A 14,489-nucleotide genomic window follows, 5' to 3' on the forward strand; every position below is an offset into this window, starting at 1 on the left:
TGTCCTTATTGCATGTAAAAGTCAAGCGCGAAGTTTCCAGGATATCCTGTGCGATCCGACAAAGGCTATTCCTTTGTTGCTTCGGAGAATACGCGTTAAGTTTTGCCTCGTTACTTCTCGTTTTTATCGTTTAAACAATTATAATTTAATTATTTAATAATTATATATAATTTAATTATATATTTATAACAATTATTTAATATTTTATACATTATATTTTGTAATGTGCATACTGTATGACATTATAATGCAATGTTTTCACTGAGTTGTTGCAAGTGACGAATTTCATTCGTAGATTAAATTCGTTACACATGAAATATATATATATATATATATATATGTATGTATATGTATATGTATATTCTAATTACATGCGTGTGCAACTATGGACTGTATTGTGACTGCGTTCGTGTTACTAGCGACGACGATGTTGTGACGTCATCGTGACGAACGTTGTTTGTGACGTCGTCGTGACGAACGTTGTTGAATCGGCAAAGGTATAACTTCGCAAATAAAGGGTAATGATATGTAACAGGGCGCGACTTCCCAAGAGGGCGGCGTGCCCTTGACAGGTGAGCTTGCGAGGACAACGCAGCCTTTGGAGTGCGACGGCTGTCCTACGCCCCATGCTCGATAATCGAAGCACGACAGGGGTTCGCCTGTCGAGAAAAAATGTATTTCGTCATTCTTCTATCGCTAACACAGATAGACTTTTGGAAGTATATTTCGAGAGAAAATTGCGAGAATTTGTCATAAAAATCTCCTGTACAAATGTCGTACGCGTGCAATAAATAAATGTGAAAAGGAAGCTGCGCGTACCGAATTCGTTCTTCCAGATTCTCTCACTGTCAATGTTGCTGAGGCCCACGTATCTTGGAGTACTCGGCGAAACGAACCTCGCCAAGCCTTCTGTGCGCTCCTCGCTGATCACATGCGCGAGCGAGGCTTTCCTTTCTCGGCAGAAAGTCCGAGCTTGCGTGTAATTCAAGTGGTCGGAGGAGAACAGAAATACTCCCGCCTTGGGAATGCACTTCACCGTTGTGTTATCTGAAAATAATCCTCGTCGCGTAAAATAATAATGGTTTGCCTGATCCAATGGTTTGTTCGATCTATTGAATCCTCCTATCAAAAATTTCATGTAAAATTTAGCGAAAATCCTACTAATCTACCGTTGAATCGTATTATTTGAAGATACAGGATGGAAGTATTTTGGATTTAGTACGCGTGCTTGTTTGATTCGGGTTTATTTAATGTAAACAATATAATGTGATATTAAATATTATTTTGTTTGAATGAAAATGTTATCGCTTCATTCGAGCGAACCATGTTGTTTAATGGGAAACTACTGTATTATTTAGAGGAAATAATACATTTGGTGTTCAATAAAAAAGTATATTTCACTGTTTTTCATTGTTTTACCGAAACCAAAGAAGTTCTTTGATATTTTTCTAACATAGTATTACTTCTTTCAAACGATTTATTATTTGTCACCACCATTGTAATGCTTGGGTGAAAATATAAGAGAAATATGTTATTTGACGTAAAGAGAAAAATATTTATTATTTGAAAAACCAAGCAACCCTATTTGTTGAATCAAACATTCGTTTGTTTGCTCCATTCCAAATGGTAAATTTGCTTCAATTAAAGAAATTTTATCAAGTCCAACAAAATTTCTCTTTCTCTACACAGGTCTTTTGATGTATGTGTGTTGCTTGAAAATAACGATTCGTTCGATCTCTCGTTGAGTCTCATTAAGACTTTCATCGTTCGACGAAACCGGCTCGTAATGGAAATTTCAGAATTAACAAAAATTTTAAAAATTACCCAAGACTCGAACCTTAACACAGTCGAGACTCGAAACTTTCGGTATTCGAGTTCCTTCTTGACGCCGCTAGATGGCGCCAGGCAACGGTTTGTCGTTTTTGGACAAATTTAGCTGAACGGCTTTTATTGCAGTACAATTCTACGACAGATTTGAAGTTTTAGAATTTCATTATTTAATATTTATTCATCAAATGTTGGATCAATTAATATATATATATATATATATATATACACATAATAGTTCATTATTTAATATGATCAAACATTTGATGGATTTCTTATCATTTATCAAAGAGAAATCAAGGTACCATTGATAAAGTAAAATCGTGAACGACCCGTTTGTGACGTGCGATGCGTTTCAAAGTAAAGTTTACTCCAATTTACGTCCCACGATTGTTTAATAAGCATTACGAGAATCTATCTCCTGGAAAATGAGACCGGACGCACGTGCTGATTCGCTAAGTTGTGAATTCCGAGAGCACGTTCGCCCACCGTTCGTGACCGCGGTCTGACGTTCGTGATTGCGATTACCTGGCGGAACGAAAACTGGATACATGCTGTAATATTTGTGATTCGCCGCCGGTGTGAGAGTGGTCATGTTGTGATCCTCCGGGCACTGAAGAGCCTGGCACGTATTTTCCCAACTTCCTGCGAGGAAACCGCCGCGCGTCGCAGGATGGGCCGGATGGAGAAATTGCAAACATACAGATTAATTCCACTAATTGAATACGATAATTACACGGTGCTTTGCGTTCGCGCCGTGGCGCGTTATACTTCGCCGCAATTACGTTTTTCGCGGGAGGTATCGTGTAAAATTTAACTTTAATTACACCTCGCGTAATTACATCTAATTGCCTGGCTACTCGCATACCGGCACGATCCCTCGCGGAAACGAAATTGAAGGCGAGGGACTTCTTCGACGCGGCGAATTGCTCGCACTCGCTCACGTTGGAGACCACTTTTCGCGATATGATCGGCTGCTTCGAGCGCGAATTCTTCTTTATTAGCTCGTATTGCGGCAGCTCGTGGTAATTGATCTCGCAGCAACGATCGCCGACGGCCGAGTGTGCCGCGTGCATGGTCAATAAGAGCGACGACAGGCTGACGATCAGCATCGCGTGAGAACGAATCTCCGATTCGAAGAATGCGATTGAAACTGTTTCGAAGCGACTGAATTCGCTTTTCCCCGACGAGGCAGCAGCGAGCGGTACGCGCATCTCCGACTTCGGAAGCGCGCGTCAATCGGAGCGACAAGATAATCGCGCCTGAATCGGCGGAGATCGTGAATTCGGTGCGGGGCAGGATACAGTGATTGAATCTCGGTATTTTCTATCTTCCACGATGATCTCATTTCGGTTTATTCTTATGCATAAGTATGATCCGCCTTTGCAGCTGCGTCGCGATTTATTTGCTGCCGCGAGCAGCGGAACTCGGGGCAAGACGGTGTAGCGTGGTGAGAAGGGAAATACGTTATATAGAAGTAATTATCCAACTATAGGCTTGGACTTGTAAGAAGCGAATCAACGTGCTTGTCTGTGACGAACAATAACGGGTTATGCAAGTTCGAACGAGTTTGCGGAAAACAATAAATCTATTTGTGATACGATACTAAGGCTCGGTTTTTCATTTTCTAGTTAATTTAAGCACAATTTGATGATGTAAAAAATCTTTTTTTTTTCATGGCTAATGATTAAACTTTAAAAGTTACTATTACAAAACTATCAGTTTAAAAATTAACCATGAATAGACAAGCAATTTTTGCATTATTATCAGATTAAGCCCAAACTGCAAGTCGGCCAGAAAAACCGGGTCTAAATAGCTAAGTAAATCAAATAATATGTTATATTTTATAGTAGATTAGTTTTTTGTGTCAATTCAATTCCGTAATTGTATAAAACGCGCGTAGTTTCATATCTACTACTTGGGACAAGAAAGGGTCAACTGAATGCAGTAAAATTCCTATATTATCTTAATAATTTTTCATTACTATTATATTTTTAAATCACTTTGTGTCGCTTTGCTGGTATTATTTAGTGCATGTATTGCGCAGGCTTGCATTCATAGTCTGTGGAAGACTGAGTGATTCGTCAGATTTGTCAGCATTGAACACGCGAATTTCGTGCATGATTTCACATGAGGAAAAAAAGTAAAATTTATTCGTGTTTATATGTCAGTGATGACCGAAATCATCTTGCTTTCAACTATTTCACCTTATCCTCAACGCTATTCCATTTTACCTCAAGTTGTAAGGCAAGATGAAGTTAAAGAGTTTTCCTGAAAAAAGTTTTCTTCCATTCTTTATTTCTTTTGATCTCGATTTGGTCATATAATGTCGAAGTTTAATTAATGTCAAAAAATTAAAAAAGAAAATTCCTCCATTAAAATTATTTCTCTTTTATTAAGCCTTGTTCTTAGCGTCCCCGTGTTACCCCGAGTTTCCCGAATTTTCTGGAAAACAGGTTGGAAAAACGTTTATTTGTCCGTTTGTTACACGATACGAATTCCTGACGTTTTATTGAAATATCAAAGATAACATCGCAGTGTGTACATCATATGTATTGGCAATAATTACCCAGCGACAAACATATTATATACATCGCAGCAGATATATCCAAATGCAAATGGCAATCGTGTAATTACACGTACAGCAAGTCTTTATCTCGCGCGTTTGCGCCCAAGATTTACGATATTTGTACGTTGATTACGCAACTTCGCAAGAGAGTTTCACCTTTCCTATCGTTTCAACTCCTGAATGTCGGGTCTCTTGTGCGTGCCGTCGCAGAAGGGTCTGTTCGACGTTTGCTTACAGTTACACAGCCAATATTCCTTGGTCTCGGTGACGGTGAAGCGTATGGGTCTCAGCTTGATCTTGAAAAAGATGTTCCTGTGCGTGCCATCGCATAGTGGCTGACTCTTACTATGCCCGCAGAGACACCACGAATAATTCTTGCCGGCCTCCAGATGTAACTTGAAAGGTTTCTTGTCGTATATTAGCCCGTTACCAGGCTGATCACTGGCACTGTACGTCTCCCTCAGCGGATTCACGGGAATTGCCGGCTCCTCGGTTTTCGTGCAGAAGCGAGAGATCTGAAAGCAACGGCACATCGCTGAGTCAGTATCAAAGCAGAGTGACAGTCAGTGAATGTCACTTCTTCTTCAAAACTGAAATTTACGCTGCTTCTGTTACATTATCTTACAGACAATGAAATATTTTGATATCACTATTTTCCCGTAATAGAATTTTCCTTGGAATTATTTCAAATTTAAACTTGAACTTAATTTAGAACCAATAACACGTGGAAGATCTGTACTGATTCATTTAATTTTAGTAATTGCTCCTGCGGTCAGACGAGAAGTTATCAGAATATTCTCAGACCGGCTCTATCCTCGATAATAGATGCAACATCAGCGAACCATCCAGCTACCACTGCAATTATCACCGTGATTAACGAGACTTTCTCTGTCTATAACAAGGTCACGATTCCGAAGTAGATCGTTAATTAGTCGAGCCTTTCGGCCAGGACTGATCCCCCCCGCGATGAAAACATTGTACTGTGCGTTCGTGGCGGAGAAATATTAATTACTTCATCTACGACATCGCGTTTAGGTTAGGCGTAGTTAGGTTAGGAGAAGACGAGTTACGGGCGAGTCACAGAACAAAAGCTCTCGCGACGTTCAACTCTATCGGCTTACATTTTGGCGATGGTGAGCGCTCAGACGAGAGAGTCGTGGCAGTCGATTGAACAAGTTCATTCCGCTAAATTGCCGATCACGTTCCCGGAGCGCAGCTAAACCACAGCGAGAGAGAATCCGCGCGAAACAGCTGATCCGCTACTGCTGCCAACATCGGAGAGAGCGCGCGCGCGCGCGACTCCGCTCTCATTGACTCGCGGCGGGTATTACGTCACGGTCATCCTGGATTTGATAGCCCATTGCTAAGCGCATACCATAGTCAAGCACGTGACCGCCGATACTACAGCTGCTTACTAATGCGCTATTCTTTTTTTCTTGGATCTATTCTTTCGGCGGAATATGTTGCGCCATCTCTACCAGTGTCGGCGAGGTTTAAAGAGCGCGGGTATTAAAGAAAGTTTAAGCAGCCAGAGATACGAAAGTAAGTGTTCAGTGTGGCAGCGAATGCGTCCGAATGGGTCCGATCAGCGTAATTGGAGAACCCTGATTTGACCGACCATCGATGATTGCTGAAAATTGCACTTATGTATATTATTGTTAATGTTAATAAATGTAAAAGTATAAATGTTATAAGTGTGATATTATTAATGCGGAAATGCGGGGAAATTGGTGTCCGCATTTGAAGAGGAATCAAATTTACCTTAATCGGTATGAAACTCATGCCTCTAAGACAATTTGAAACGATTGGATGAAATGTTAATAGCGATGTGCACAGAGGGAAAAAGGTTTCTTTGGATTTGATGAAGTTTCTTTAATTGAAAGAAACCTGTCTTTTGGAGTAGAACAAACAAGCGAATGTTTGATTCAGCAAACAGGATTGTTCGGTTTCTCGAACAATAAACATCTTTACGTCAAATAACATATTTCTTTGTTTTCCTCCATACATTACAATGATTGTCGCAAGCAATGAAGTATTTGAAAGAAGTAACACTGAGTTGGAAAAATATTGGTGAACTTCTTTGATTTAGTGGAACGATATTTAATATGTGACGAAATAATTCTTCTTCGCGAAAAACGAAATATTATTTTCTGTCAACATTTTCTGTAATACTTTTTTTTTTTTATCAAACGTTTTTTCTATTAAACAACATGGTTTAGTGAAATAACATTTTCATTAAAAAGTTATATTTGATATTAAATTATACATTGTTCATATTAAAAAAATCCAAGTCAAAGAAACACGTTTACTAAATCCAAAGAAACTTTTTTTCTGTATAAGAAACATATAATGGAGAATGATATTGTTACAGTCCTACCGCTACTATATAAATTGTAAAAGTTTAACGAAGAAATGATGAGGATTTTCTTCTACTCACAATCAATTTTATTGATATTATTAAGCTGACCCGATCTCTCTAATTTTTTTATTCATAATCTACAATGCCTACCCTACTTCGCCTTTTATTTCTCCATTATGAGACTTACGATGGATATTTATTCGACGTGTATGGAATATCGAGATTACGAGCGGTCTCCGATTGCCCGGTTAGAAACGTCGTCTCGTCCGATTCACTTTCGCTGACGAAAGCGGGGCTAAGCGCTATGTAAGGAAAGACACGCGGGAAAAAACCTGAAACCGTGTACCAAAATCTCGTCGATACACGCGAGCGTAATTAGCGGCTAGCAAAACCAGCCCGATAAGAACGCGATCAGACGAACGTCTCTGCGTAAAATTCAATTCGTGCAATTTTTCGTAGCTGTTCACGAAGTGAACGTGAGCCAATGATCAAACACGCGCGTGCTCGAGATATCCACGATCTGTGGAAAAGAAGAAAAACGATGTTCTAGAAAAAAACATAAACAAGAGAAAGATATTACCCTGATGTGTAATCGCGCGCGCGCGAAGATATTAAAAGGATATATTTTGCTGAGGGGAAGACGGGACGGGCTTGCGTTTTATTCATTGCAGCATCATGGAATGCATTCGCGAGGGTAATTGACCGTCCACGACACTACGAGGACGTAAGTGGAGCGGACGCAGGGGTTGCTCATAGGAGATTATCGATTAGAAAGCCGATAATCTGTGCAACAAGCGGCGCGCGCGAGACTCGTCGCTTTGTATTCGATTTATTAACTACCAAGTGGAGACGCACACGCGAGCCGAGCTAAGCTGATTTTGTTTTGTTCCCGGCAAATTTTGCAATCACCGGCTCGAGTCCGATAGACTCGATCGACCGAAACACCCGATGCGAAAGTTTAACGAAGATAAACTCGTGAATAATTTGACACTACACTGAGAAAAAGAAATTGAAATCTCGCGAAGTAAATGTTTCTTGTGGCACTTTCTTCGATATTTATTGGTTAGGAAGAAATTTGACTGTGATGACGGAATATATAGTTTTGTGAAATATATAAACATACCTGTTTTTTTATTAATTTGTTTATATTTGCTAGGAATAACATTTTATTTCGCCGTGTTTAAATAAACGTCTATTTCTGTGAAAGAAACCCAAACACGTTGAAGAAATTTCTGGTTTGAAGAAGAAGAAATTTGGTTGACAGGAGGCAGAAATTCTGTTGCCCTCGACCGAAGCACATTCGATTCCTTCATTAATCCGACCACGGTCTTTTTTCCCCCGTGTTCGTGAATGGGTAAGAATAAGCATATCGTAAAAAAAGTATCACGATACCGGGAAAAACTCGCTAGAAGTCCTGTACTTCATTCATTCACGTATTTCATCACGTTCGACGGAAAAGAACGTTATCGCGCGCCGCGACTTCCTCCCTCGTCACCATTGTCATTGTCACGATTATTTTCATCAATGCGATCAGCGGTGGCGGCGTGAGCAACACGAGTAGCGGCGGATCGAGTGGCTCTTCAAAGATCGCTTAATCCTATTTGGGACCTACTTTTAAAACGCGCGCGGGAGAAAGTAAGAGGAGCTGCCGATGGAGTGACGGCGGTCGCGTGCTTGAGAAAGTAAAGTCCCTTTCGCGCATAGAGATGTATACCCGCGTATACTTGCGCCGATACATACGCTCGCGCGTAAGTCTCTTACCGTGTACACCATGCCGATTTATATGGGTCGCGAGAGGAAGTCGACGTTGCTCCTAATAATGCACGTGGAGAATCTCCTATCTCGGCTGCCCCATAATTTCGCATTCCTCCTACCGCTTTTTGCCTATCGCGTAGAATCTTTTCGCACTAAATTACACGCGGACTTGCGTTCTACTCCGTTACCACATGATTATGACACGATAAAGATAAGTGAATGATAATGGGAAATTTCAAAGGAGTAAATTCGAATTGTTTTCTTGTAGTTTTTCCAAAGAGAAATTATAAATATTATTGAAAGAAAAGAAATTATCAATCGCAAAATTCATTTGGCAATTTGTTAGAGTGAGTGATAAATACAGAATTGGAAAGGAAGTTAATTCGAATCATTTCCTTTTAATGTTTTAAAAAGAGAAATTACAAACGTTACTAAAAAAATTATAATAATTTTGAAGTTTATTTAGCAATTCGTTTGGAAATAGAGGATCTGTAGAATTTCAATATTAAATTACACAGAGGAAATGTTAATATTAAAATACACAGAGAAAAAGGTTTCTTTGGATATAGTATACGTGTTTGTTGGACTTGGGTTTGTTGAAAATTTATAATATCAAATATTATTTTGCTTGAATGAAAATATTGTATTATCATGTTGTTTGGTAGAAAAAAGCAGTATCACTTGGAGGAAATATTTTGTTTTCAATAAAAATAATTTATTTTATTATATAATTATATTAAATATTATTCCATTGAAACAAATTCTTGTTTTTTTATATTTTTGTAATTCAATATTTTGTTTTTTAATATTTTTCTAACAAAATGTTACTTTTCACGAATAATTTATCGCTTGTGACAACCATTGTAATATTTGGATAAAAATACGAAGAAAATGTTATTTGACGAAAAGGTATTCATTGTTTGAGAAACTAAACGATCCTGATTGTTGAATCAAATATTCGTTTTGTTGCTCTATTCCAAAAGACAAATTGATTTCAATTAAAGAAATTTTATTAAATCCAAATAAATCTTTTCCTCTGTATGTAAGAATTAAAGCAGCGTAAAATAGAAGAAGATCAAATTTATTAGCACATGTGTTACCTCACCGGACACTTTATTGTCCTCCCGCAATCAATTATTCACAGTTATCATCCTGCAACGGCTCTTTAACTGACTCATTGACTCTTCAACTGCCCGTGATTGTAAATCATATAAAATTGGCGATTGACCCGGCATTAAAATCAACCTGTAACACTTAGCGCCGTGAATGTCGAAGGAACGTTTTACAGATAGTCCGACAGGTAGTTCATCACTTGTAATTCTCCGCATTCTCGCGAGTCTCGCGAATTATTGGAGCAGGGACGAACGCGAGCCCATACACGATACATCGCACGATATTTTCCTTTTAAGGGAAAGATTAGGAACGGACGCCTCGATTTTCACGCCGCTCTAATTAACGTCATACTCGCGTTACACCATTGATATTTACGTCCAAAGGATATTTCGTTTATCGCTTTATCCGTATATCGCGATTTCGACAGAGAAGGTGCACGTGACGACCGCATTGTTCCTTCCTTACTTCCCTCCTTCCTTCCTGTTGTCGCAATTGCGGCACGGAAATAACGCGACTGTTATCGATAACATAGTATGATGTCACAATCGTCATCGATAGTTTAATATGACGTCACGCAACGTTACTTTTTCGTTCACTTTTTTCCGTGACGTTACGACTTTCCTTGGATTGATATCGCCGGACAATTGTCATGTATTTCTCCAGCCGCGTCACAATGGCCGCGCGAAGGCACGTGTACGCAAAAGACGATGTAAGCCACCTAATTGCAACCCGGGGCTTCCTCGATGTTGCGCAATGCGAACACACGTCTCCGCTCTTTCCCCGACGTTGGTAAACCGCGGGCATTCCGCTCGCGTTAATCTGTGAATTTTCACAAAATCCATATTATGAACTAAAGTGCGCGTACACTTAGCGATCGGGCATCAAACGAACGGAACGAACGTGAACTTTCGTTGTTACATTTTGGAAAATGCGCGCATAGAAAAAAAAGATTAGTCTTAAATCAAGAACCGACATTCTCCGGCAAGAAACTCTTCTGTAATCGAGAGAATTATAATCTTCTTGGATCTTTTAGTCTCGATTTGATCGGATTTCTATCGATGCAAGTGTAACTAGAACCCGATTTGAGACAAAATCTCTTCTAAGATGATTATAATATCCTTGCTTATATCTGAGAATGTTTCTCCTTGATTCAAGGTTATGATTTTCCATGTATGTTGTAATAAATCCGAGCGGAACGGGCGGATTTTCTCACAAGACTGCTGTAGATGGTTTTAAAGAAAGTTCGTGCGCGGTTTAAACGGTCGAATACGTCGCGCGCTCGCCGCTCGTTCGTCAGGTGTTACATTCACCTTTACACGAACAAACAAGTGAAATTTCTGCGCCGATCTATCGAGCATCGCGTCGCCGGGCGATAAGCCGCTGATTCGCGGGGGATCGCAGCCACGGTAGAGAGAAATATCTCTAAAATAGAAAGAAGAATCTCTCCCACTTCCGGTGGAGCGCACAATTCGCTCGCGTCGCGGCGATAAACGCGATGGGATACGTCGTACACTTTCGAAGTTCACGGAGAAAGTTACACCTGGTTGACTCTAGGTGGGTGCCAGGCGACTCGTCTAGACGGGAATAAAAGGAATAAAAGGAGCAGCATCGATGATCTCGCGGTTTCGACCCAGTTCTTGCGCGCGCATTCCCAGCCGCGACATTCTTCTCTCAGACGAGTCGCGCTCTCTACAACAAGATCTCGCCGACGGCCGTGCGAACACTTTCGATCTTAATTGAGCGCCTTCTCTGCGCCCGATCTTTCCTTCTAATCGATGCAACCGCCGGCTGTTAATGAACCTCGTTAGTCGATCGACTCGCCGCCGGCAACGCACGCGTCAGCGTAACGTTACGTATACACTTAAGATACGAGTTAAGCGACAAAACGATACCATGAAATCTCGAGTAATCGAGAGATAATCGGAGAGATTCCGATCGCGTCTGTGCGAGATCTCCACTTGGGAGATGTCGTTCGATACGCCCGGAAGATTGCGATCCGATCGCGAGCTTAATGATTCGTTCGATCACTCTCACTAACGCGGATGTGTGTGCGTGATTTCTTTAAACGCGGGTCTTTACGGTCTTGTACGCAAAGAGATAGTTCGTTTAATGAGACAGCCCGGCGCTCGTGAAGGTGTCAAAGAAGAGAAAGGAGCTAATAACGCACATATGCGTCGTCGAACGTGCGTCGCCTACTTTCATTTTCATCTAGAATACGATCTGCATAAATTTTCGGCGTTCGCACACATAAACGTAACAGTTTACGTTAACGGTTCTCGTTGCCGAGATTACCGCGCGGTGTTCATCATAATGTCAACGTTCGATTCTACGTCGCACTCTCTCGAATCGTGCGCGCCTCGGTTCTTACTAAGAGACTGGAACCGGCCGCAGTTCCGTGATTTCTTCAGCGTCCTCTACCGCACCTTCCCTGCTCGAAATCGCCTCGGAGATCACGCAGATTCCACAAGTTGCGCCACGGCTTCGTGAATCACCCCCGCGTATAAAACACACCTTTACCGTCGGATATGACGCGGAATATCGGCGGCCGATTTCTTTAACTCGTCGGAGGAGCGCGGAAAAAGCGCGCTCAATCGTCGCGTTCTCATCTCCGTGTCCTTCGGTATTATTCGAGACCCGCGAGTAATTCACACGATCAGCGCGTAGGAATGTTACGGCAATCGGCGAGCTGATCTCGAAGTCAATCAGGTTGGCTCGTCGCTCGACGATCGTCCGTCGATTGGCACGCGAACGCGCCGACGAGCGGGAAAGTGGCGCGAAGTCGGCCCGAGTTTTGCGCGTACGCGCCGCCGAAAAAAGAAAATCATTTCATCGAGCGATTGTCCCATCACCCTCGGCGGCGGTCGCCGGCTTTCACCGGGGCTTAAATAATAATTCACCGATTTCCTGATGCCCCGCCGTCCGTCGTCGCGCCGTCGTCGTCGTAAATTCCGCAAAAAAAGGAAAAATAAAACGTTCCGGATAAAACGTCACGGCGGTGCCCTTTTAATGGCCCGGATTGATGGCCCGACGAGTTGAGAATTTGTCCGGAAGTTCGGAGTTTAACCATCGCCGGCTCCGAGGTGTAAATCAATGTTGACCCAACGTGCGCGCCGTGCACACGATATATCTTCGCTAATTCATTCGGACGCTCGGTCGATGCAGATTGCGGATGCAGAAAAATACGAACTGTACACAGAGAAGATCCCTTTGGATTTAGCATGTTTAATTTAGCGTGCTTAATTTGCTTAACACGCTCGCTACCAGGGTCTGAGAAGAAAATCTTACACCAGGGTGTTTTTTGTTAGAATATGTCCCCAACTGACACGGGTCTGTTTGGAATATGTTTATAACATAAAAATGTAATTATCTTTAGACCAAGGACATCCTACATCTACTTTATTGTTTTTTAACTCAACAATACTGTCAAAATTTATTGCAATTCGTTATCATAATCTGATAAAGAACACGCACCGCACATCTGGTAGCGAACCTGTTAATATAAAAACAACGTAGTTTAATATTAAACCATTCTGTTTGAATGAAAATGTTGTTTCATTATAATAAATCACGTTGTTCGAGGAAAAAAGTATTATTTAGAGGAAATATAATATTTGGTTAAAAAATAATTGATTAATTAATTTATCAATTTCTTAATTTATTTCATACATGAAATATTGTTTCAACGAAACAGAAAGAAGTTCTTTAATATTTTCCTAACATAATGTTACTTTTTTTCAAATAATTTATGGCTTGTGACAACCGTTGTGATGTTTCAATGAAAATACAAAAGAAATATATTATTTGACATGTAAAGATATTTATCGTTTGAGAAACCAAACAATCCTGTTTGATGAATCAAATATTCGTTTGTTTGTTTCATTTAACAAAGTTCCTTTCAATTAAAAAAGAAATGCATTAAATCCGAAGAAATTTTTCTCTCTGTGTACGCATTCGAAACGTTTCAAAATACACTTGCACGCACCTTCTCTTTTTTTTCTCGAAATTTCAGTGATCCTGGTCAATTTTCTCTCGTACTTCGGAAAAACACAGAGCTGGCTGATTATGAAAATTAGCGATTTTCATAAAAACTCCAAAGAGGAGCCGAGAACGCTGTATGGCGAGAAGAACAGTTTCTCCTATATTTTTCATGCTCTTTTTCGATAAAACAATGGTTCGCACTCGTTCCCAGAACAGTCGGTTGCACTTAATTGTCTGAAATTACTTCCTAAATGTTCGCGGCAGTCAAGCAAAGCGTGAAGAAATGTAGTGCGAAATCGGAAGTGCGATTTTTTGGACCTTCGTTGCGGTGCAGCGGACAGATCGGCGGGTTCGCGTATGAAATTTCATCTTTGCGTTCGCGTGCAGCGATCGTCTTGTCCATCATCGTCCATGATTATTAGAATTTGAAATTTAGAGATTCCGCGACAGGCTCGAATTATCCCCCGTACGGAAATTGTCGCACGCATCGTAGTATACTTTCGTTCGCGCTTTTTGGAATACGCGCGTGAGCTCTCACTTCGATTAAACAAAACGGTGATGCCGGGTGGGTAAAACTTTCTAGAGTGTCAACGAAATTAGGTACTTCGTGCGCCTCGTCTCGTGGAAGTCATTTGGGAACAAAAGAACAATGCGGCTTGAAATTAAGCAGTAGTCCATCGTGGCTTTTGGCGACACCAAGGTGTCGTTCACCCCTCGGGATAGAACTCACTCAGATGAATCTTGAAAAATGCCGTTTGAGAAGAAACATGACCGACTATACCTTTTATTCGTGACAACTGATATTTCCCGAGTCGCAATTTTAGTCCTGCTTTAAGTTTAATTTAGTTCTACATTAAATGTTCGAATTCTTCTATCGTGCTTCTTTGG

At 40.8% G+C, this 14,489-nt stretch overlaps 2 protein-coding genes across 2 annotated transcripts; both read right to left on the reverse strand.

Annotated features, from left to right (window-relative positions):
* Positions 1–24: 24 nt before the first annotated feature.
* LOC106750710 (C-type lectin domain family 4 member E) lies at positions 25–2,997 on the reverse strand. The gene is made up of 4 exons (XM_014631227.1): positions 2,696–2,997; positions 2,356–2,472; positions 820–1,047; positions 25–659 (listed from the first exon to the last, which is right to left on the reverse strand). The coding sequence occupies exons 1-4, from the start codon at positions 2,937–2,939 to the stop codon at positions 439–441; spliced, it is 810 nt and encodes a 269-aa protein (XP_014486713.1). The 5' UTR covers positions 2,940–2,997; the 3' UTR covers positions 25–438.
* A 1,310-nt stretch (positions 2,998–4,307) lies between these two features.
* Positions 4,308–5,701, reverse strand: LOC106750696 (CDGSH iron-sulfur domain-containing protein 3, mitochondrial). The gene is made up of 2 exons (XM_014631195.1): positions 5,518–5,701; positions 4,308–4,911 (listed from the first exon to the last, which is right to left on the reverse strand). The coding sequence occupies exons 1-2, from the start codon at positions 5,575–5,577 to the stop codon at positions 4,558–4,560; spliced, it is 414 nt and encodes a 137-aa protein (XP_014486681.1). The 5' UTR covers positions 5,578–5,701; the 3' UTR covers positions 4,308–4,557.
* Between the last annotated feature and the right edge of the window lie 8,788 nt (positions 5,702–14,489).

The sequence above is a fragment of the Dinoponera quadriceps genome, unplaced genomic scaffold (genome assembly GCF_001313825.1).
Source record: "Dinoponera quadriceps isolate SergipeBrazil2010 unplaced genomic scaffold, ASM131382v1 scaffold5144, whole genome shotgun sequence".
Lineage (NCBI taxonomy): Eukaryota > Metazoa > Arthropoda > Insecta > Hymenoptera > Formicidae > Dinoponera > Dinoponera quadriceps.